The 20,821-nt window shown below is 66.7% G+C and overlaps 1 protein-coding gene and 1 long non-coding RNA gene across 2 annotated transcripts; one reads left to right on the forward strand and one right to left on the reverse strand.

Annotated features, from left to right (window-relative positions):
• Nucleotides 1-6,794: 6,794 nt before the first annotated feature.
• HMX1 (H6 family homeobox 1) lies at nt 6,795-11,361 on the reverse strand. Its single transcript, XM_058723205.1, has 2 exons — nt 10,893-11,361; nt 6,795-8,126 (listed from the first exon to the last, which is right to left on the reverse strand). The coding sequence occupies exons 1-2, from the start codon at nt 11,284-11,286 to the stop codon at nt 7,468-7,470; spliced, it is 1,053 nt and encodes a 350-aa protein (XP_058579188.1). The 5' UTR covers nt 11,287-11,361; the 3' UTR covers nt 6,795-7,467.
• A 910-nt stretch (nt 11,362-12,271) lies between these two features.
• On the forward strand, nt 12,272-20,492 carry LOC131507900 (uncharacterized). Its single transcript, XR_009259806.1, has 3 exons — nt 12,272-12,770; nt 18,607-18,807; nt 20,398-20,492. It is a non-coding gene; the product is annotated as an uncharacterized LOC131507900 (long non-coding RNA).
• The last annotated feature ends 329 nt before the right edge of the window (nt 20,493-20,821 follow it).

Here is a 20,821-nt window from a genome sequence, read left to right on the forward strand (position 1 = left end):
AGGGGGGCGGGCTTAAGGGGCCGTCTACCCCTCTGCCGCGGGCTGAGCAGGGCCCGGCGTCTTAAGGCGTTGGCCCAGGGTCCGCGTCCACTTCTGGGAACGGGATTTCTGCAGCGAGGGGTGTGCTTGGGACTAGAGGCTCAGTCGTCCTTGGTTGTTGGGGGGGGGGGGGGGGCAGGCAGGCTCTGGAACACGCTGGGTCTCTGCTGGCGGCTGGGCCTAAAGGGCGGAAGATTTAGGTGCCTAGGCGAGTGGGGGCTCGGGGTCTGGCGGGGCCGGCGCCTGCGGGGTTGGGGGTGCGGCCGTGTTCGTGGGCGGCTGTTGCGCATGCGTGCGCCGGCCTGCGGGGCCGGACGCGTGGGCACCCTCAGGGGCGCGCCGCGTGGCCGTGTGTGTGTGTGTGTGTGTGTGTGTGTGTGTGTACGGAGGCTGGGTCCACTTGAGGCTCTCTGCGCCCAGACCAAGTGGGTTGAGCATCCCGGCGGTGCCACGGATGGGCGAGCTGAGCTCAGGGAGTGAAGCGAGTTTCCCAAAGGCACGCGGACGCGCGTGAAGGCAGGACACCGGCCGGCGATCTGAACTGTGCGCCCCATCCTTCCGGGAGGGCAGAATGGGAAGCGGGGAGGCCAGGCCCGAGAGAGCCAGACCGCAGACTGGGGTGGGGCCGCCCCCCCCCCTCCAAGAGCCGAGCCTCGGGGCGAACCGCCAGCTCCCCACCTGCGGCACACCCCGAGCTTCACCCCTCTCCAGCCCTCGGGTTCAATGCCGCCTCCTCCCAGAAGCCTCCCGGGTCCCTTCCCTTCTCCCGGGCCCCAGCCCCTGCCCTGAAGCGTGAGCTCGCGGCCCTTCTCTGAACGCGAGCGCCGGGCCCGAGGGGGAAAGGAACGGGCGGGGGGGAGAGGGGAGCGGGAAGGGGCGAGGTGAGAACCGAGGGGCGGGGCCCGAAGGCCGAGCCAGACTCGGAGACGCCACCGAGACGCCAGGTGAGCGGGGCTGGGGGGCCGGGAGGGGGCGCGGGCGCCGGCGGGCAGGGTGGGGGCGGGGCCGGAAGGGCTGCGGGGAGGGGGCGGGGCCCCCGGGAGGACCGCGGGCGGCCGGGGTGCCCGCGGCCGGGGAGGGGTAGGGGCCGCTCGGCGCGGGGCGTCCGCCGGGTCCCGGGAGCTGGCGCCGCCGCCGGTCCCTGCCCTCCCAGCTCGGGCAGCCCCGAGGGACGCTCGGGCCCGGAGAGGGCACGAGCCCGGCCGGAGAGGCCCGGCGGGGTCCGGAAGCGAAATGGCGAAGCCGACTCGCCGCAGCCCGACCCGGGCGACGCAGGCCCCGGCGGGTCGGAATCCGTGCGCGCTTCCAACGGCCTAGGTCGAGGAGACGTCTCCGCAAAGAAAGAGCACGTTTCAGGGGGCCCCCGCCTCCCCGCCTCCCGCCGGGGCCCATCAGAAGGGGGGAGGAACCACTTCCCGGAGAGGGGGAATGGAACAAAGCGGGGCCCGCGCGCGGTCCGCGGGGAAGGACGCGAGGGCCGAATCCTGGCGCTGCTGGGAGGAGCGGGGAAGGAAAGGCGAGAGACGCAGAGGCCGAGGCCGGCTAACTCGGGGAATCGAGCGAGGAGGGAAGCGCGCAGCCGGGCAGGCGGAGAGCCCGGGAGGCACCGCCGGGGTCGTGGGGGTCAGCAACTCCCGCTGGACCCCAGCTTCCCGGGGGGTTGGCGAGACCTCGGGGAGACCCGCAATTCGCGGATGGGGCGCCCAAACCTCGGAAGCCCCTGCGTGCGCCTCTCCGGCTCTCCACCGGCCGCTGCTGGGGCCTCCCGCCTGGACCCTCACACCCCCGGGGATCCGGAGCTGATGCCCTCACAGGGGATGGGGCGCACCCTTAGGACTAGTGTGTCTCGAGGGATGGAGCCCCAGGCTCAAGGAGGGGGGGGGGGGGTGTCTCCTGCCCAGCCATGGGCCACCCAACCCAACTCTGCCAGAGTCTGGAGCGCTGTGGTCCCAGGGACGCCGAGAGCGCCAAGAAAGCACCGGGAAACCCACGACACCTACGCGGACCGGAGGGACCGCAGCGGGGCTCAGTCTCCCAAACCCGCGGCGGGGTCGGGCCCGGGTGGCACAGGCCGCTGGAGGTTGCCGTCCAAGGGCGGCGCCAGCGATCCTGCCGCCCTGCTGCGTCCAGCGCTGGACTCGGAGGCCTCCGCGCGCCGGTGGGGAACCGGAGGGGCTCCGGGACGAGTGGAGAGGGGTGGAGGCAGGGAGGCCTTCGCGGAGAAAGAGGAAGGTTTGAGTCCGAAACGCTTGCGGAGATCGAGCGCGCGGGTTTTTAAGTGCCCGTTCGCAGCAAGCAAGGGGGGAGAGCGCGCAGGGTGTGAGCGGACCGAGGTCAGACCCCTGACGGGATGAAAACGGGCCTGCAAGGGAAGCGGACCCACGACCCGGGGCACATCCCTGTGACGTTTCCCCGATCGTCACTTCTGAAAGCACTCTTATCCTGGAAGGTTTCAAATGTAAAACAAAGTAGAGGAAGCCTTAAAAAGAGCCCCCAGGTCCCCACCTGGCGGTTAACAATCACGGACTCCGGACCAACCCAGCGCTGTCTGTCCTGGCTTTCCTTTCTCCTGTGTAATTACTTTGTTTATTCGGTTGCAATATTTGTAAGCAAACGCAGGCGTCACAGCATTCAGTGGTAAACACGTAAGCACAGCCTTACGTTCTTACGTGACCGGGAAGAACTTTTTAAAATTCACCGTTCGGCCGTCCATCAGCTCACAATAAATCCACAACGTGGCCGTGCACTCGGAGGCGGTTGACTTTTGAGGGTGAAAATGCAGACAACATACTGTGTGTCAACCTTACTGCGACTTCCAGATAATCAGTAAAAAGCACCACTCCTTTAATAATAAAAAAAAAAATTAAGCCAACAAAAACGGAGGCCAGCGGTTTGGGAAGCGGGTGAGGGCAGCACAGCCAGGCACGCCAGGCGGTGGTGAAGCCACATGCTGCCTCCAGGTTCTTGATTTCTTTCTTCGAGCCCTTGTCTCATGGGTCCGTCCAGATTCAGAGCTCAGCACTGTCACAACAGGATAGACCCCTTTCAGTCCACCTGGGAGGGGCCGTCCCCCTCTCCCCGAGAGGGCAGACGGCCTGCAGGGCGAACCACCTTGGGGACCCGGCTCGGATCACGGAGTCCAGCACCGCTTCTGGCCAAAGGACTGAAGGAGGCCAGACCCCACTGCCCAGTGGGACCCCCACCCACCGCCCCGCCTCTCCATAGGCAGGCAGCTTGGTGGTCGCCCGCCCTGGCCACTGGAGGGGCAGAGTGGCCAAAGGGAATTATCCAGATGATTCGCGCCGGTAGGAAGGCAGATTGGGATGCCGCCCGAGTATTCGCACAAGCAGGGAGTGGGAACCCCAGTGCGGAGCCCCAGGGGTGGGCAGCTGAGCTCCTAGCACAAGGTGGAAGGAAGAAAGTTGAAGGGCCCCATGGCTGAGTGACCTCTTGGGGTGCCTGCCCCAGCATCTCTGCCCCTCTTGGAACCTAATTTCCCCTTCTGAGAATTGCTCGATGGGGCCAGAAAGCCACTCAGGATGCGTGGGAGGGAGACACCTACAGACACGGGAAACGAGAGACAGACCAGGCTCTTGCTGCCTCCCTCTTGACCCCAGCTGACCAGTTCCCTGCCCCTTCTGGGTAGCCGAGTGCTGGGAAACCTCCCACATGGCCGGCTTGGGGGGAGGCGGGGAGGCCATAGGCCACCTCTGACCTGATGAGAAGGGCCCCACGGGGATGAGTGGGAGGCACTGGGGGGGTGGGGGAGGACAAAGGCAGGGTTCAAAGCGCAGGGGGTGGGGAACCGCCCACCAGGAGGGCATTGCCACCGTGCTCACCACGCCCTCACCGGGGCTCTGGGGGAGGGGGCCTGGCGTGGCAGGGCACGTGGGTCACACAGGGCAACTATCTGGGGAGAAACAGGGCAGGTGCTTCTGCTTCCAGCAGGTCTGGCTCTATGTGGGTGGCACATAGATGGCAACTCCACGCTTGCCTTTGACCCAAGGAACGACCCACGCCTCTAGTAGAATTTCCCGATGCCCCTTCCGAGGTCCTGGCGCGCCCGGGGGTGGGGGGTGGTGGGGGGTGGGTTCTGGTTCTCCACGTAGCTCTTGTAGGGCCCAGGCAGGGGGCCGAGAGGGGCTGACGGCGTGGGTCACTCCCCCAGTGCCACAGCAGCATAGGCCCTAGATGCCGCAGGAGAGTGCCCCTGTGGCCTGGGGATCCTTGACCCTTGCGCAGCTCAGAGAAAGCTACACCTTTACAGGTTAGAGACCACCCTCGTCACACAGGTCTGCCAAGAGGAAACAGGCCTCGGAGAAGAGAAGGGATTTGTCCAAGGTCACTGAGCGAGTGGGGCGGGGCCAGGTGTCCGGACCCTGCTGGCCCTGCCTGGGCTCAGGGACTCTGCCAGCCGGAGCCCCGGGCGGCCCAGTGTGGCAGGAATCGGGCCTCGCTTTAAGGAGAAAGTGAGGTGGGGGGTTCCGGAAGAGGGGGAGGCAGGTATGGCAGAAAGGGGTCGAAGGCATCCGTCTTCTGCCAGGAGCAGAGCCCAGGAGCCCCGGTGATGGATGCTGCTGGAACTTCGGGCAGGTGCCTCCCCAGCCTGGTCCCGCGCTTCCCGGGCTGCGTGCGGTTTGCCAGTGGTTTGTGCCATCCTCCCTGTGACACCCAGGATGCCGGTCGCTATGGGGTAGAGCCAGCTTCCCAGAGCCCAGCCGGCCTCACCCCAGCTCGGATCCAGAGGATCCGGAGTCTGTAGGGCTCCTGGCTCCCGGCCCTTCCCGCACAGCCAGCGGACAGCCCCTCTTTCCACCTCCTGGCTTCCTCCGTCCAGAGGAAGGGCCCTCCCCACAGGCAAGGGAGCCTCTCGACAGACACTTCAACCTTTGACGGTTCCGGGGAAAGACACAGCCCTTCTCTCTGAATCCCCTGCATTTGCGGCTGCGACAGCGGGAGGCTGGGTGACCAGGTGGAGGCTCTTGCTTCCTGGTGGGCAGAGGGGAGGTTCTGGATGCGGGGCACCTGCACTCTCCTCTCCCTCCCCCCCTCTCCCCCACCCCCGCTGGGACTGTGGTTCCGACCGACACGGCCCCATGGTGAGCAGCTTCCGAGGGACCACGCCAGCCACAAACAGTCAAATCAAAGGGTCGCAGGTTGCGTCGTGCTGATAACCCCTCTGACTTGTAGCATTTGAGATCTAAAAGTCCCCTGACCTTGGCGGTCCCTGAGAACCATTTCCTCTCTGTACCACGGAGAGGGTGCCGCGAGGAGCGCCAGAACCCGCCCGGTGCCGGCCTGGCGTGTTTAGGGAAAGAGCACGGCCCCGAGGCCTCTGTGGTGCGGCTGGGTCGGCCGGCGGAAGGCTGGTCGCATCCTTTGGAGGACTGGCAGCCATGGGTCCACTGGCTTCAAGAGGCCACCACAAAAGCAAGAGAAGAAGAGAGGGCAGGGACCCCAGGGGGAGCCTGAGGCAGGAGCTCGGAGGCCTGCAGCGGGCAGGATAGGAGGGGGAAGGAGGGGAGATGGAGGGACGGTCTGTGCTGCTCTTGCAGTGGCTGCTAGGGGCTTCCTGCCCCCCACTGCCCCCTGTGGCCGCTGACCGGGACCCGGCCTTTGAAAATAACTAGCGGCAAATTTGTTTTCTTGAAGCGGATCCTGTAAGTCCCTTCCAAAGTTGAAATGAAACCTAGTTTGGAGAAAAGCAGTGTGGGCAGCTTCCCCACTCTAAGCCAGAGGAGAGTCAGCCCAGGAAGGGCTGCAGGGGGCTCAGGTGGCAGCTGGGAATGCACCTGGGGGGCAGGGGCTGCGCTGGGTGACGGATCCCGGAGTGTCTCCTGATGCCCACCCCCTTACGCTCTGCAGGCACCACGAGCCCCAAGGCACAGACCCAGAGGGGGCACTGGCTGCCCCTGCAGGAGGCCCCACTTTCTGGGACCCAGCCTCAGGGCACTGGGAGCTGGGGGCCGGGAGCTGGATGGCAGGGGTAGACAGACAGATGGACTGCCAGCCCAGGGAAGACCCCGGTGGCACCTTCTCCAGGGCCGTCTGTTGCCTCCGCGGAGGGAGAACACCGAGCCCCTAGTGTGGCCCGGATGCTGTGCGTCTCAACCCGGGAGGCTGAAGCTGAGGGACAGAGACAGGTTTTCAAGGGGACCGGACTCTGTTACAGAAGTGACCCTCCCAAACACCCTCACAGGGGACCTGTATTCACCCCGAAATCCGGTCTTGGGGGGGGTGGTGATGGAGGCTGGCGGCCACCGTAATGCAGGCTATTGGAATAAGCTTTGTTCAGAGCCCATCAGCTCAGTCCCCAGCTTGCCAGAGCCTGCGGATGGCCCAGGGGGACAGGCAAGCTGGAGAGCCGCATTTGCCCCCTGACCTTGCTGGGACTGTGTTTTGTTTGGGCCGAAAGAAGAGCGGGTATGCCAGTCGTGATGGTGACTCTCAGAGGTAGTGCAGGAAGGGGACTCGGATGCGGGAGCCACACAGCCGGCAGCTGCTCGTGCCAAAGGAGAGTGCCAGCGGGTGCTTCGACTCATGGCTTCGGGTTCTGTGGAGGCCCCAGGACCGTGGGACACAGGATGCTGGGTCGCCTCGTCCTCCCCACCACGACGTCCCCTGAGGTCCTGCTGGGCCTCCTGTCCGGGGGAAGTCCCCAGACCTGGGCTCCCGAATTGGAAAGAGCTCCAGGAAGGAGGGACAGGCGCTTCTGAGGGGGCCCCGCCCCAGGGACCACACAGCGGCAGAAAGCGTCCAGAAAACGTCCCTTTTATTCCGTTACGCAAGTAAGTAGATTCGTTTTTTAAAAAGTCTTCGCCAGAAGAGCTGGAGGCCGCAGCCCGGGAGAGGAGCTCCGGTCCGCCTCGGGGGCGCAGAGCAGACAGTCTGGCGAAGGGCCACCTGACGGGGTCTTCTCCCCGGCCCCTCCACATGGGCGCTCTCCCTGGGGCTCCCCTCTGCTGGGCCCACTGGCATGGCCATGAGGCTGATCACAGTCCTCCCGAGGCCTGCCGCCTGGGCTCCGAGCAGTCCTGGGAAGGGACGTTTGTGTTGGGGGAGGGGGGCGGCGAGACGGGGAGCGGTGGCTTCCAAGCACCTTTGACGGCCCGTGTGCCTGCTTCGGACTGGGCCCGCGCTGGCTGCGAGCGGCTGAGGCCTGGCCTGTGGGGCTCCGGGCTGCCTGCCGGGCGCACTGCCTCTCCGTGATGCCCTCTTCCCTGCCAGGGATCCGGCCTATTTGGAAGCCGCGGTCGAAGACACCCCTGTTACATTCTGCACGAGCTTGGGACAGGACTCGGGCCAGGGCCGCAGCCTGCCACGGGGAGCAGAGGGGCCCTCGGAGCGCCCCGGCTCCCCCCTCCACGCATCGCGGGTGCGCCCCGGGGGTCCCCGGCGGCCACCCGGAGTGGGCCCAGCGGATGGGGCTCACACCAGGCCGGGCATCTGCGCCCGAAGGAAGGGCACGGAGGCGGCCGCCGGGAAGGCCGCCAGCGGGTAGGCGAGGGCCCCGGAGAAGCCGAGCAGCGGCGGGGGCGGCGCGGGCGCGGCGGGCGCCAGCGGGAAGGGCAGCGCGGCGGCGGGGGGCCCGGGGGCGGCCGCGGCCGGGGGGCTTTCGTGGTACAGCACCGGCACGCGGACCAGGCGCTGCGCGCCCGGCGGGGACAGGCTGGCCGCCTCCAGCTCGGCCGCCAGCTGCCGCTTCCACTTGTTGCGGCGGTTTTGGAACCAGATCTTGACCTGCGTCTCGGTGAGCTGCAGGGAGGCGGCGAGGCCGGCGCGCTCCGCGCTGCTCAGGTAGCGCTTCAGGTCGAAGGTGGACTCGAGCTGGAAGACCTGGCTGCGCGAGAAGACCGTGCGCGTCTTCTTCTTGCGACCGCCGCCCACGCCGACGCCACCGCCGCGCCCCTCGCCCGCCGCGGCCGGGGCCTCGGCCAGCTGCGCCGCCTCCTCCGCGCCGGCCGCCGGGCCCCGCGCCGCCAGCTCCGCCGCCTCTCGCTGCACCGCTCCCGGCCCGGGGCCCCGCTGCCAGGCGCCCTCGGCGCGGCCCATCTCCTCGCCCGTCTCCGGTGAGTCCCGGTCGCTGGCTGCAGGGGAGAGAGGGGCACACGGTCGGTCCCGGGGGGGGGGGGGGGGGGGGGGCTGATGCCCAGACCCAATCTCTGCGGCCGGCTCCTCCCCCCACGGGCTCGCCCACAGCTGCAAGCAGGGAAGCACTGCCTGCGCAGGGCCCTGCACCCCGCACCGCACCGGGGCCCGCGGATCTCACCCAGGGGGTGCAGAAAGAGCCGGGAGGAGGTGAGCTCGAAGACCAGCAGGCTGGCCAGCTCACTGTCCCTCACGAGTGCACACCCACAATGGAGGACAGAGGAAAGACGAGGAAAAAAAGAAAAAGGGAAAGAAAGACACACAAAAACGCAGGCAGAAACACAGAAAGGAGAGCGACTCCCGTAACCACTGGCTCCCTCCGCTCTGAACCACGGAAAGGCCTTGCAGGCACAGCAGGCTGGAGGAGAGATATCCTTCCGAGGCGCCTACGCACTGGAAAACACACGGGTTCCCTGACTGCCCAGCACCCAGGCCCGCACCACGCGTCCCAGACACAGAAACAGACTTGCAGTGACCCCTCCCCGACCACTCAGAAACTGACGCAGCGTTCCCCGTCCCGCCTGCACAGAAACATCCCAAGACCCAGAACAAACGAAAGCAGACGATCCCCCAGACTCCAGGTGACACCGGCGGGCCACTCACTCCCCACTTCCTGTACCCCTCACCCAAGTGCCCACAGAGACAGACACGCCAGCCCTCCCCCCAGTCGTGCTCAAAGGGAGCACATACAAATGGGGCTCTGCCCAAGCACCCAGCAGCTGCACGGCACCCCAAGCCTGTGGCTTCGGGGTCACAGAAGGCCACAGGGTTCCTGAGCTCATACTGCAAATTCTGAGCTTCACCCGAACTCCCACAAGGAGATGCCCCCCAGGGCTGACAAGGGGTGGTCCCTCCCAGGTGAGGGGTCGCCCCGGGGGCCCAGGCGCTTGTCCAGAATCCAGGCCGGCTGGAAATCGGCAGCGGCCAGCCTGCGGGGTCCCAGCCGGGCCCAGACCTGCTTCGTCCTCCGCCTCCCCTGGGCCTGAGGCTCCCCCGCCAAGGCGTGGCAGGGGGGCAGTGTAAGCGAAGTGTGGCCCCGCCGGCCCTGGGAAGACAGCGGTGTGGCGGCAACGCGAGCGTCTGTAAGGCGTGCGGACACTGCTGGGCTCGTGTGTGTGCTTGGCCATACCCCTGTGCTCACAGAGGTGTGCAGGTCCGCGTGTGCCCCTGGCCAACCCCGGTGTTGTGAGCTTTCTCGGTGCTAACAAGGAGTCGGGTTCCAGGCTGTGTGCCACTAGATAGTGGACCCTCTGCCTCCACCCCCTCCCCCGACACCCCAAGCCCCCAGACTCACAGAGGCCCCATCGCTACAAGGCGCCCGGCCGGGCCTGCCAGCCCCCGTGGGAAACCTGGACCCTAACCCGCATCGCACGAAACGGGGAACCATGTCTCCTGGAGCTGCCACCGGGCCGTAGGCGGAGATGAAACTCTGGGGCAAGCTGGGGGACACGTTTCACCCTGCCAGATCTTTTCAGAAACACTCACGGACGGGCACTAAATTTGGTCACCTGATTTCAGGGAAACCACTGAGACCTGGTCCAGCGTAAGTGAGAGGGGTGGGGACCCCAGACTTTCTGGGTATGGGCTCTGAGAGGTGGGTCCCTTTGCAAAACGGTCTCTCCCACTCCAGAGAGGGGCTTTATCCGAGAGGTGAGAGGGGTCTGGCCCACCTACCCCCCAGCACACACTAATGGATTTCGGAGCAAGAGCCTGTAAGAGTCCACAGCTGGCTTTACGGTGTGTGCATATATGTATGTGGGGTGCTGGCCAAGCCTGGGGGCCAGAGCTGGAATGACTTCCTGGTGTTCCTCCCAGGGGTGTTCCTCCAAGGGGCAGGTCCCCGCGGGGGCAGTGACCCCGGGGAGAGGGGGCAGGACTCGGCGGGGCGGGGGGGGGGTGGTGAGTGGCTGTGGGGCTGAGAACCCCCACTCCCAGCCTCTGAGCCCTCAGTGGGGAACAAAGACGTGGAGGGGGAGGGGTAGCAAAGGAAGAGAGAGGAGTGGGATTGGGGGCTTCAGAAGGGGCGCCTTCTTGCCTGGCACAGCTGCGGCCATGGTGCCCGGGAGGACCAAGGCCAAGGCCCAAGCAGCCCAGGCCCGGTCTGCGGCTCTCTCTGAGGAGATGGGGCAGTGGGGGCACAGATGCTCCTGCCCCTGTGTCCAGCACCCCCCCCCACCCCCAGTCAGTGGCTCCCTCTGCTCCAGCCCCCTTCACGTTGCCCCTTCCGGCTGTACTTGTCTTCCCTTCTTTTGCTACCCTCCCGTCTCTCCACCGAAGCCAGCGGGTTCTGCTGTTACGACTTCCCTTCTCCGGGCTCCCCTCTCCCCACACCCCTCTCCTTCTTCCTCCGTCCTTCCCTCTTCTCCCATCCAACCTGTGCTTTCTTTCTCCCTCGTTCTCCACCCCGCTTCCCTCGCTCTTCGTCCACTGCCTGGTGTCCCCGGTCCCCAGACTCCTCTCCGCGGGCTCTCCAGCCTCCCTGGGACCCGCAGAGTCTGGCGATGGGTGAAGCCCGAGCCCTGCAAAGCCTTCTCCCCCCGCACGGGGACCCTGACCCAGGGAGTGGGCCCCCAAACCCGCCCCCACCAGGGGCTCCGCTGGGGCCCCGCTGCACACAAGAAGGAGGGTGGCCCAGAAAGGCCTCCGACGGACCCAAAGTCCCCGAGCAAAACGCCCGGCCCACCCCTCCCGGCGCCCTCACTCACTGTCCGGACTGAGGCCGCCTCCGTAGCCGCCGTGCGCCCGAGGGTACCAGCGCGTCGCGCCGCCGCAGCCCAGAGCGTAGGGCGGCCCGGGCCCGGGGGGCGGCCGGGGACCGAGGCCCAACGCGCCGGGCCCGAGCAGCGCCCGCGCCCGCGCCTCCCCGCCGGGCCCCGCGCCCGCGCGCAGCTGCCGCCGCCGCTGCAGCCGCCGCCGCCGCGCCTGCTCCGCGTCCTCGTCCTCCGGGTCGTCGTCGTCCTCCTCCTCGTCCTCGCGGCCGCCTGCGCCCTGGGCCGCGCGCCGGGCGCCCTTGGCCTCGGCCGCCAGCAGGTTCTCGATGAGGAAGGAGGAGGCGCGGGCCGGCGTGGCGCGCCCGGGCTCCGTCAGCTCGTCCGGCATCGCGGCCGCGGGCCCGTCGGGCTCTGCCGGGCTCCTCGGGGTCCCGGGCCCCGCTGGGGACAGGGGCGCGCGGCTCCCCCGGCGCACGCGCGGGCCGGGCCCTGCAGCCGCCGCCGGGAGCGCTGGCGTCGGGCCCCGGCGGGCGGCGGGCGGCGGCCTCGGCGCGGGGCTGGGCTGGGCCGGGAGCGGGTGCGCGCCGACAGCCGGCCGGGCAGCCGCCTCGCTCGCCTTTCACGTCGCCGCTCTGGTCGCCGCCCGGGCCGGCCCCGCTGGGGGCGGGGAGGGGCGGGGGAGGGGCCAGCGGGGGCGGGGCGGCGCGGGCCGGGCGGGTCGCCGGGGGGGGGGGGGGGTGGGCGCGTGGGGTGGGGCCCCCCGAGCGCGGCCGCGGCCCGGAGACGCCGCCGGGACCCGGGCGCGCGGGCGGTCGCGCGGCCGAGGCGGGTGTGCGGGGGGGTGGGGGGGGGGGTGGGGGCGGCCGCGGGGAGCCCGGGCCGGGGGTCGCGGCCAGGCGGGCGCCGCGTGATCCGCTGCCCGGGCCCGCGCCGCCCCCGCGCCGGGGGTGGGAGGGGGCGTGGCCTCGGCCGGGCGGCAGCCCATTGGCCGCGGGGCCCCGGAGAGAGCCGTGCTGGCCAATCAGCGCCCGGCCACGGCCGTAATTGCCTCGCGGCGGGGCGAGCGCTGCGCCGGGCGTGAGTGAGGGTGCGCGCGCTCGCGAGTGTGGTATGTGCGGGTGTGCGCGCGTGTGGAGGTGCGTGTGCGAGCGGGGCGTGAAGACCCCGCGACTCCCAAGCACCGCCAGAGGCCGGGCCACAGCCGGCTTCAGGGCTGCGAGGCTGCGGCCGGTTTCGGTGCCCACGCGTAATAAAATGTTTTCAGTGCCCCGGGGGGTGCATGGAACCCTCTCGTTCCCGGGCTCAGCCTCTGAGCGTAAGGAGGTGTTCGCCCCCACCCGCACCCCTGTGGCCCCGCCCGCTGCGCGCCCGCTCCCCGGGAGGCTCGGGCCTTAGGAAGTGGGTGGGGGCGAGAGCCAGTGCCCCTGGCCGCTCAGGTCTTGGGGGGGGGGGCAGGCCCCATCCCTCACTGAGCCTCCGTTTCTAGACTCTGAACCCGCGGGGAGTCTCGTCCGGTTCCTGCAGCAGGGAGCGCGGCGACAGAAATGCGTCCCGGCCCACGCCGCCACCTCGGGGCTGTGTCAGCTCCGCCCGGGAGCAGGTGACGGCCCAGCCACCGGGTCGCAGCGCGGTCGCGCGGGTGGAGCCGGCTTCACCGGACGCGGGTTATCTCCGAGAGAGAGCTACATCCTGCCTCCCAGTGCCAGCCGGGGTGGCTCCTGTCCAACCGCGTGCTGCCCGCGTTCTCCCGGGACGGCTGCAGGCCGGCCCCCCGGCGCTCCGAGTTTCAGATCAGCCACGGCGGCCGGGAGCATCAGCCCCATTTTCCAGAGGGGAAAACAGAGGCGAGGCGAGGAGAGACCACACCGTCTGGTAAGTGGCTCTGGCAGGCCTGAATTCCGGCGGTCGGGGCCTGGGGTCGGACGGGGGAGCGGAGTGGCAAGGCCGCGGAGCCGGCCCGGACGAGGCGTAGCCCGCGGGATTCTGCCGGCCTGCGGCCGCGGAGGTGAAACGCTGCGCACCCGTGTGCCTTTTCTGGAGTGCCTGCAGGAGCCGGCTTGCCCTGGCCCCTCTCACCAGCCCCCGGTTTTCTCCCCGCGGCTGATGGGAAGGACCTCTGGGGGGTTAGGGGGTTTCTGCAGCCTCAGGAACCAGATGCCGGGCCCATCTTCTCTGGCCCTCACATCGGGCCCCAGAAGGGGCAAAGCCTGGCGGTGACAGGGGCTCTCCCCAGCCTGGAGGCAGACACGGAGATGAGGGCTCTTCCCCCCTTTTTGTAGATGAGGACGCTGTGCAAGAGTGGAGAGAGCTGGGGTCTCCAAGTATTACACCCTGGGGGCTCCCGGGGTCAGGGAGACTCCAAGGGGCCGAGCCGGAAGGGGCTGAGCCAAGGGGAGAGCTGGCAACCCCAGTCGTTTGGGAAGAGAAGTGCCAGCTGGGTGGGTGGGAGCTGACCACACGGTCTAATCAGAGGGCATTTCTGAGAGTCGGGGAAACTGAGGCCCGAGAGGTGCCCAGATAAGAAGACAATGGCTGTGGGGACGTAACCACCCACTTTAGGGGAGCTGTCCTGGGCCTTCCTTCAGCACACTTCTCGAACCTCAAGCCTGAGAGGCTGGTACCCTCACTGCCATGATTTCCAAGCGTGGGGGCTTCCTCCTGAGTCTGGGTTCAGTTCTCTCTGCTCTCCAGTTGTGTGGCCGGGGCAGGGGCGGGGGGGGGGGGGCGCCTCGCCTCACATCCTGTTTCTTGTGAACCTCTGAGAGTCAGCATCCCGCGGTGACAGGCTGTTGGGAGGGGGGCTGGGTGCGCCCAGGCGGGGGACCCAAGCCTCAGTGCTCTCTTGCCAGGGTCACCCCCCTGCCTCTGCCGCACCTCCGGGTCGGGGACGGGCTGAAGGCGAGCGGAGGAGCGTGGGCCTTCTCGTGTCTCCCTCACGGGCCTTCCCTGACGCGGGCACGGGGCAGCGGCGGAGGCGCCCGGCGCTGGGTCCCCGAGACGGTCATGACAACGGTGACGGCGGAGCCCCTGCGCACGAGGCGGGCAGTGCAGAGCCGCAGTTGGTCGCCGCTGGGCCGTGGGGTCGGCCAGGGAGGCGAGAGGTCGCCCGCCGCGTAGCGCTTGCCCAGGCCTCCCGCCGCTGTGCACAGGGCCGGTCCCAGAGCCGGAGCGGAGGGCAGCCCTGCATCGAGGTGGGAGGAGAGGCCAGTTCTGAAACAGGACCGTCTGCAGAGGCGGGAACCGGGGATCGCCACCACCGAGGCTGTGTGCGTTCAGACCCGCGGGCAGCTCTGAGGGGCTGGCCCTTCTCCGGCCCGGACGGTCTCCGGCACTCCTCGCTGGGGGCACTGTCTGGAGACTGCCGCCACCGCCTAGGGCCCTGAGCCCAGGTTCTGGCGCTCAGAGGGCCAGAGCTCACGTTTGCCATCCCCTGTGGGCAGGCTCTGGGCAGAGAGACTCCTGGGGCACAAAAGTAGAGCGCGCCTGTGTCTCCGTGTCTGTGAGGCACCCCGCAGCCACCCCCGCTTATTTCTTCTCTGTCCATTCCTGTCCTTCCTTCCCCCTTCTGGGTCTCTCTCTCTCTCCCCTGTGCAGTGGGACCGCACTGCGGTGGGATCCCAGCAAACCTTCCTAGAGGACGCCGGGTGGTCTTCTCAGCTGGACAGTGAGCAGGGGCTGTGCCCTGGCACCTGTGTCCCAAGTGCCTAGCTCAGAGCTGGTCGTCAACGGTGCCCTGCAAGGCAGAGACGCGGTCGTGGGAATAATCCTGGAAGGTCCCATCGGGAGTCAGCAACCTGCAGCCGGTCTCCACCTGCTTTGTTTGGTCTTAATAAGCTGTTTGGGGAGGGTGGTTGGAATAATTTCAGGGAACGTCCACTTAAAAATTTTTTAATGTTTACTTAACTTTTGAGAGAGGGAGAGAAGAACGTGAGTGGGGAGTGGGCAGAGACACAGAGTCCCAAGCAGGCTCCAGGCTCAGGCTGGGAGCTGTCAGCACGGAACCTGACGCAGGGGCTCGAACTCACAAACTGCGAGGTCACGACCTGAGCCGAAGTCGGATGCTTAAGCGACTGAGCCCCCCCCCACCCCCGGGGGGGCCCCGGGAATGTCCACTTTTGAATTACAATTCGTCTTACTCGTGCTTCCGTCCTTGCTCACCCCTATCCCTTTGGCCTTAGCTAACCCTCATGCCCGCCGCACCCCCACCCCGTGCCCTGTGTATGTACCTCCCCTGTCCCTTATTTTCCCCCCTGAAAGTAAAAGTTTGAGATCCGTGCTGATCCGCGTGGCACGGATTCGTAAATCACCGGGTACTGACCCAACTGCCCTGCCGCCTTGTGCTGGTTATTATGGCTGCATCACACACTTCCCCCAAACTTAGGGGTATACAACAACCACGTGGGGTCCGGGGCTTGGGATGCCTTGCCTCCTGTGCATGATGTTGGGGCCTTGGCGGGAACACTCGAAGACTGAAACAGACGCATCTGAAGCCCGGTGGCTCATTCATCTGGGGCTGAGGCTGGGTCTCCTCCACGAGACCTGGCTTCCACACCACTTGGGTTCCCAGACCCAACGTGGAGGGGCTGAGGGGGAGGGAGAGGAGAGTGAGGGGGAGGGGGAAGGAGGAGGGAGGAGGTGCAGGGGAGGGAGAAGGAGAGGGGTGGAGAGCCAGCCCTCCCGCCATTGTTCGTATCACGGGGAGGGGCAGAGCTGCCTGTCTTTCTGAGAGTGGCGTAGGGGTACGTGCCGTGCCCCCGGATGGCGCTCCCGGGTGGGGGTCTGGACAGATGCGCCATCACTCAGCACCTCAGAAAGACGGTTCGGAGCAGCCCTCCCGGTGTCCCTGCCCTCACCAGCACTTGCTGGTACCGACTTTCCTCTGTGGCCCGGTGACGTGTGGGGGGGGGGGGCGGGGAGCCAGGTTGTTTTAGGTAGCAGTTCTCTGGTTATTCCTAGCCTGAGGTCGCTGCACACCAGGGGCAGGGGTGTGAAGGGGGACCTGCTGCCGGGGAGGAGAGAGCGGGGATGGGTTACAGTCGAGAGGGCCTGTGTGCGGAGAGCTAGAGCATAGGGTTCTTAGTTTGCAGAGCAACAGGGAGCTACTGAAGGTCGTATAACCAGGGAGGTGTCAGGGCTAAAGCAGAGCCGTAGGAGTAGCCTGGAAGGGATGGCAAAGTGGATGGGAGATGGCCAAGCCCAAGGGAGGGTCCAAGTGAGGGCAGCGGTCATGCCAAGGGGCCCCGTCTCCAGGGTCCATCAGCGGGTGCGGGGGGCCGAGCGGGGCCGCGGGCAGAGCCCCAGTGCCTCCTTACCGGCCTGTCAGCTGGTCTGCTCCCCACGTCACAGCCAGCGTGAAGTGTCCTCGCGGCTGTCCGGATGCGCAATCAGGCACTGAGCTCAGCTGCTGAGCCCCCCTCCGTGGCCATGGGCCCGACCCTGCCCCCGACACCCCTGCTGGGAAGCGAGGATGACGGGCGTCCACCGCGAGGGGCTGGTGGGGGAGATCATGGCGCAGGCTGGTCTTTGGTGCGTAATCCAAATGTTTGCTCTCAGAAAGACCAAATGTCTGAAAATTATTCGGGCTGCGTTTGAGGCTCGAGCCACATCCCTCCTTGCGAAAGTCCCCCGTTTTAAGCACTCGAAAGAGGAAGCTAATTCTCATAAGGCGTCAAGGGGATGGTTCCCCTCCCTGGGGTGGGAGAGGGAGAAGGAGCAGGGGGGGAGGAGGAGGGAGTGGGGGGAGGGGAGAGCAGGGGTGGGAGGAGCAAGATGGCATCCTGGGCAACGTAGCCCGTGGAGCAGGGGGTGCGAGCATCACCCCGCCAACCGGCACTGCCCAGCCAGTCCTGAAGACACCCCCTCCCCATGGAAGCGCCCGGAAGGGGCCAGATGAAAAGATGTGCCGACCCCTGTCCCCTTGGCGGGGTCAGCGGCCCTGACAGAGCCCCCCTGGGAATGGGGAGCCTTGCGAAGAGGCACCTCCATCTCCAACCGTCAGGGCCTTTGCGGGGAGCACCCGCCTGGGCCCGAGCTGGGCCGGCCCCCTCTGCTCACCCCTACCCCAGGCTTGGTGGCCGCGTCCTGTCCTGTCCTCTCTTGGGGTGAGCACCCACCTGATTCCCACGCCTCCCCCCGCCCCAGAGCAGACGCCCCCGAACCCTGGACCTTGCTGATAACTCTCACTCACGAGGCAGTATGTTTTCTCCCCGACGTTTTATTCTGAAAACTTTCAAACGTGCGAAAGTTGAAAGAATTGGCCAGAGAACACCCAAACGCCTACATCTAGATTCTTCCCGTTAGCACGTTTGCTTTTCCACATCTGCCCGTCTGTCCGGCCCTCTGTCCACCCGTCAGGTTGTTTTTTTTTTTTTTTTCTCAGCGCATTTCAGGGCCATGTGAGAATTTGGGTCCCGGCCCTGCAGAGCGCCCACCGCTGGGACCCAGGGAGCAGCACTCTCTCCCCCGGGAAATGCGCATAACCAGGCTCCCTGGGGCCGGAGACAATGTCTGCAAAACTGCCGCTCCAGAAGACACTCCTTGGATGGACATGTCAGGGCTGTTTGGGAGCATGATGATGTGTTGCATAGTTGCACCTGGCCGGATGCTGCCGGTTCCTGCCTCAATAAAGACCTGTGACGCTGTGGTCTCTGAGGCTCAGGGGTGCAGGCACGTCTGGGTCCAGTATGAAGGGGACCGTCCAGGGGAAGCAGGGCTTGGTTTCCTCAATGGAGCAGACTTGTGCTCAGAGTTACATCCCAGCCACTGGGGACCCTCAGACAGCTTGGGCTGCCCGTGACCTTGATCGGAAGTGACTTGGAGAAATGAGTCTGGAATAAGGGTGGGGACCACAGTGTGGGGAACCTCTTCCCAGGAGCTGGGGGGGAGTTTCTGGAAACCTCAGCCGGCCAGCGCCAGCGTGGGAACCCCACGGTCTGGCGGGCTCGCCCCTTTTGGTCCTGGAAGGGATGGCCCAGCAGGCCGCGTTTGTGCCCCACCCCCGTGCAGGGTGCCAGCTGGAGCCTCTTCCCAGGAACGTCCCCCTACACTGCTCGGTGTCCCTGCCGTAGGGCCCCACCCCTCACCCTCCCCACACACAGTAGTGAGTCCCACGCCCAGCCCAGCGGGTTCAGCGAGCACTTCCCAGAGCCCCAGCTGTGGGCAGGCCCTGTCTGGGGCTTCATAAGTGTGACCTCACGACGCTCACAACCCCCCCCTCCCCCAGAAAGACCGTGGGCAGGGCCGTGGACCACCCGGAGGTAACTCACTGCCACAGGCCACGATGGAGAACCACCGAGAGCCCACGCGGGGAGCTGGGTGTGTAAATAGTACGGTGATTCCTCGCCACGCTGCCTCCTCCTGCAGCCTGGGATAGAAGGGGGTGCTCTCGATAGCGGACCCCCACCTGCGGGAATGGGGGGGAAGGAAGCAAGCCGGAGCACAGAAGGTGAGGAATTGGGTACCACGAGGTCCATGTACACACCCACACCCACATAAGGTATGTTCGCTTATACTCCCCTGCGCCCGCTTCTGTGAGGGGCTAAATCGCGTCCCCCCGAAATGCCTGTGTTGAAGCCTTAACCCCAGTGCCTCAGAATGTGACCCGAGCTGGGGACAGAGTCCTCAGATTTGGGGGCAGGTGTAATTAGTTAATTAGTTAAGATGACGTCACACTGGAGTCGCGGAGCCTCTGATCCTGGTGTCCTTCTAGAAAGAGCACGCTGAAGAGGCGGACGCACGGGGGCTGCACAGGGAGGACTGGAGCTAACGCCCACACTCCACCGGGAGCCTTCCGGGGAGCGCGGCCCCGGGACACCCCCATCTCGGACTTCTGGACTCCAGACCTGAGGGACAGTCGCTCTCTGCCGTCCTGAGCCCCCAGCGTGTGGCCCCGAGTTTCAGCAGCCCCCGCGTGAGTACAGCCTTCGTGTTTGTGGGAAGGGACGGGGCGGGGGGGGGGGGAGGCTTGGGTGACACTCCCTCCCGGAGACGAGGGTGGGACGGTGTCGGCTGTCCTACTCCTTGCACCTTGGCACAATTTGGGTTTTGTGCCAGGTGCGAGCATTACTGAATTTAAACAAAGAAATGGAGAAAGAAGTCCCCAAAGTGATCCCCTGGGGGGGAAGAGTGGTGAGGGGCATCCTGCCGGGGCCACCCCGCGGTGGAATGTGGGGGAGGGTGTGGGGGAGAGGTCGGGGGACCCCAGGGGGGGGCGGAGGGGGCCGGCGAGGTCAGGACTGTCGGGGCACCGAGCCCCCGACCCAGGGAAGCACGGGCCGAGGGAGTCCCCCGAGGCCGGCCCCTGGGCCACACGGATGAGGGCGTCCCCGAGGGCCCCCCCCCCCCGGCCCAGACGAGGCGCCTGCCCCGCTCCCCCGGCCCTCCGGGGCCCTCACCCCAATCTCTTTCCACCGCAGAAGAACTTTCGTATCATATAAATAATACGTGCCCGGCACGGAGGATCTGGAAATGTGAAAAGTCTGCGATGATGGTAAGTAATGCGGGCCATCTGGACACCCGCCACCCCGAGACCCGCCCCTAGGGCTCGGCGGCCCCCCCCCCCCCCCCCCGGCTTCTCCTGCTCCCCTTCGGGGGGCGCACGGCCACCCCCCACGCCCCCCGCTCACTTCCAGCCACGCCCCGCACACTCGCCCCCACCCCTCACACACCCACGCCCCATACACACACGCTTACACACTCAATCTGCTCCCGTCACACATCCACACGCACACCCCCTCATACCCATGCACCTACTCGTACACGCTCACGTAATCTACAAGCACGTATAACACGCATGCACACCCACTCTCACCCCCGTCCGCCCCCCACACTCACACCCACACGCACACCTCTCCCCACACACCCTCACGCATCTGCACACCCCTCCACGCCTCCACACGGCCACCCTCACAGCACGCCCCCCACCCCCGCACCCACACATCTGCCCCCTGTCTGTGCCCCTTGCACGCACAGGTGGACGCCCTGTCTGTGCCCCTTGCGCGGCCTTGGGCTCACGTGCATTCTGCCGTGGTCGCCCTCAGTGTCCGCCCCCCCACACCTTGTGCCCCTGCAAACCCACGCCGCCCACCTGGGGGCACCTCCCCCCTCCCCCCTCCCCCCCGGACCCACTCAACCCCACACAGACCCGCGGAGACACAGACGTGCGTGGCGGCAACGGCAGATGCCTGAGGGTCTCGGAGTCGCTGCTCGACGCGGGCTCCGTCCGGGGCGTGGCTTCGTGCGCGGCTCGGCTGTCACCCGCGTGGCGGCTGCGCCCATCCCGTGGCGGGTGGGCCGCACTCTCCCCCGCCTTCCTTTCCACGCATTGACCTAGTGTCCGGCTTCACGGGACGCTGGGTTTGCATCCTCTCCCGCGGGAGCGTGTCCCTGTCCCCTTAGGTGTGGCTCCCTCTGTGTCTATGGGACAAAACCCCGCAGCAGGACTGAGGGGCCCAGTAGCACGTGCGTGTGCCTGATACGCTTTTCCACCCTGCTTTTCCAGCCGGCTGCCGCGCTTCACACCTGCACCAGCCCCGAACGGGGCGCCTCTCCTCCGCACCCCTGCCGACAGGCCGCATACCTCCTTTTTCTTTCTTTTTTTTTTTTTGCCAGACGAATGGGCATACAGCGGCACCTAAGTTGAGGGACTGTCCCTGCCCCTCGCCTTCGTCACCCCCCACCGGGCCCCCTTGTGGGTGGACGGGCAGTTTAGAACCGGAAAGGGAGCACTGCATTTGGAGTCCAGCCAGCGCACACAGCTGCTGTGCGCTGATGAGATTATACCTTCTTCTCCCTCCTCCTGCCCCCTCTGAGCCGGAACCGCCCACCCCACGCTCGCCCCCTCGAACCCCGATCAGTGACATTGCCATCAGCAGGCACCACTGCCCCCCAGCCTCCTAGCCCCTGGCCCAAGGCTCTGAGCCCCC

Source organism: Neofelis nebulosa, chromosome 3 (genome assembly GCF_028018385.1).
Source record: "Neofelis nebulosa isolate mNeoNeb1 chromosome 3, mNeoNeb1.pri, whole genome shotgun sequence".
Classification (NCBI taxonomy): Eukaryota; Metazoa; Chordata; class Mammalia; order Carnivora; family Felidae; genus Neofelis; species Neofelis nebulosa.

What these genes read in the sequence shown, in the direction of transcription:
- HMX1 (XM_058723205.1), bottom strand. Translation starts at nt 11,286, where the DNA reads ATGCCGGACGAGCTGACGGAGCCCGGGCGCGCCACGCCGGCCCGCGCC. An exon ending in AGGCGGCCTCAGTCCGGACA is followed by an intron (nt 8,127 to 10,892) that starts GTGAGTGAGGGC and finishes TCTCCCCTGCAG; the next exon opens with CCAGCGACCGGGACTCACCG.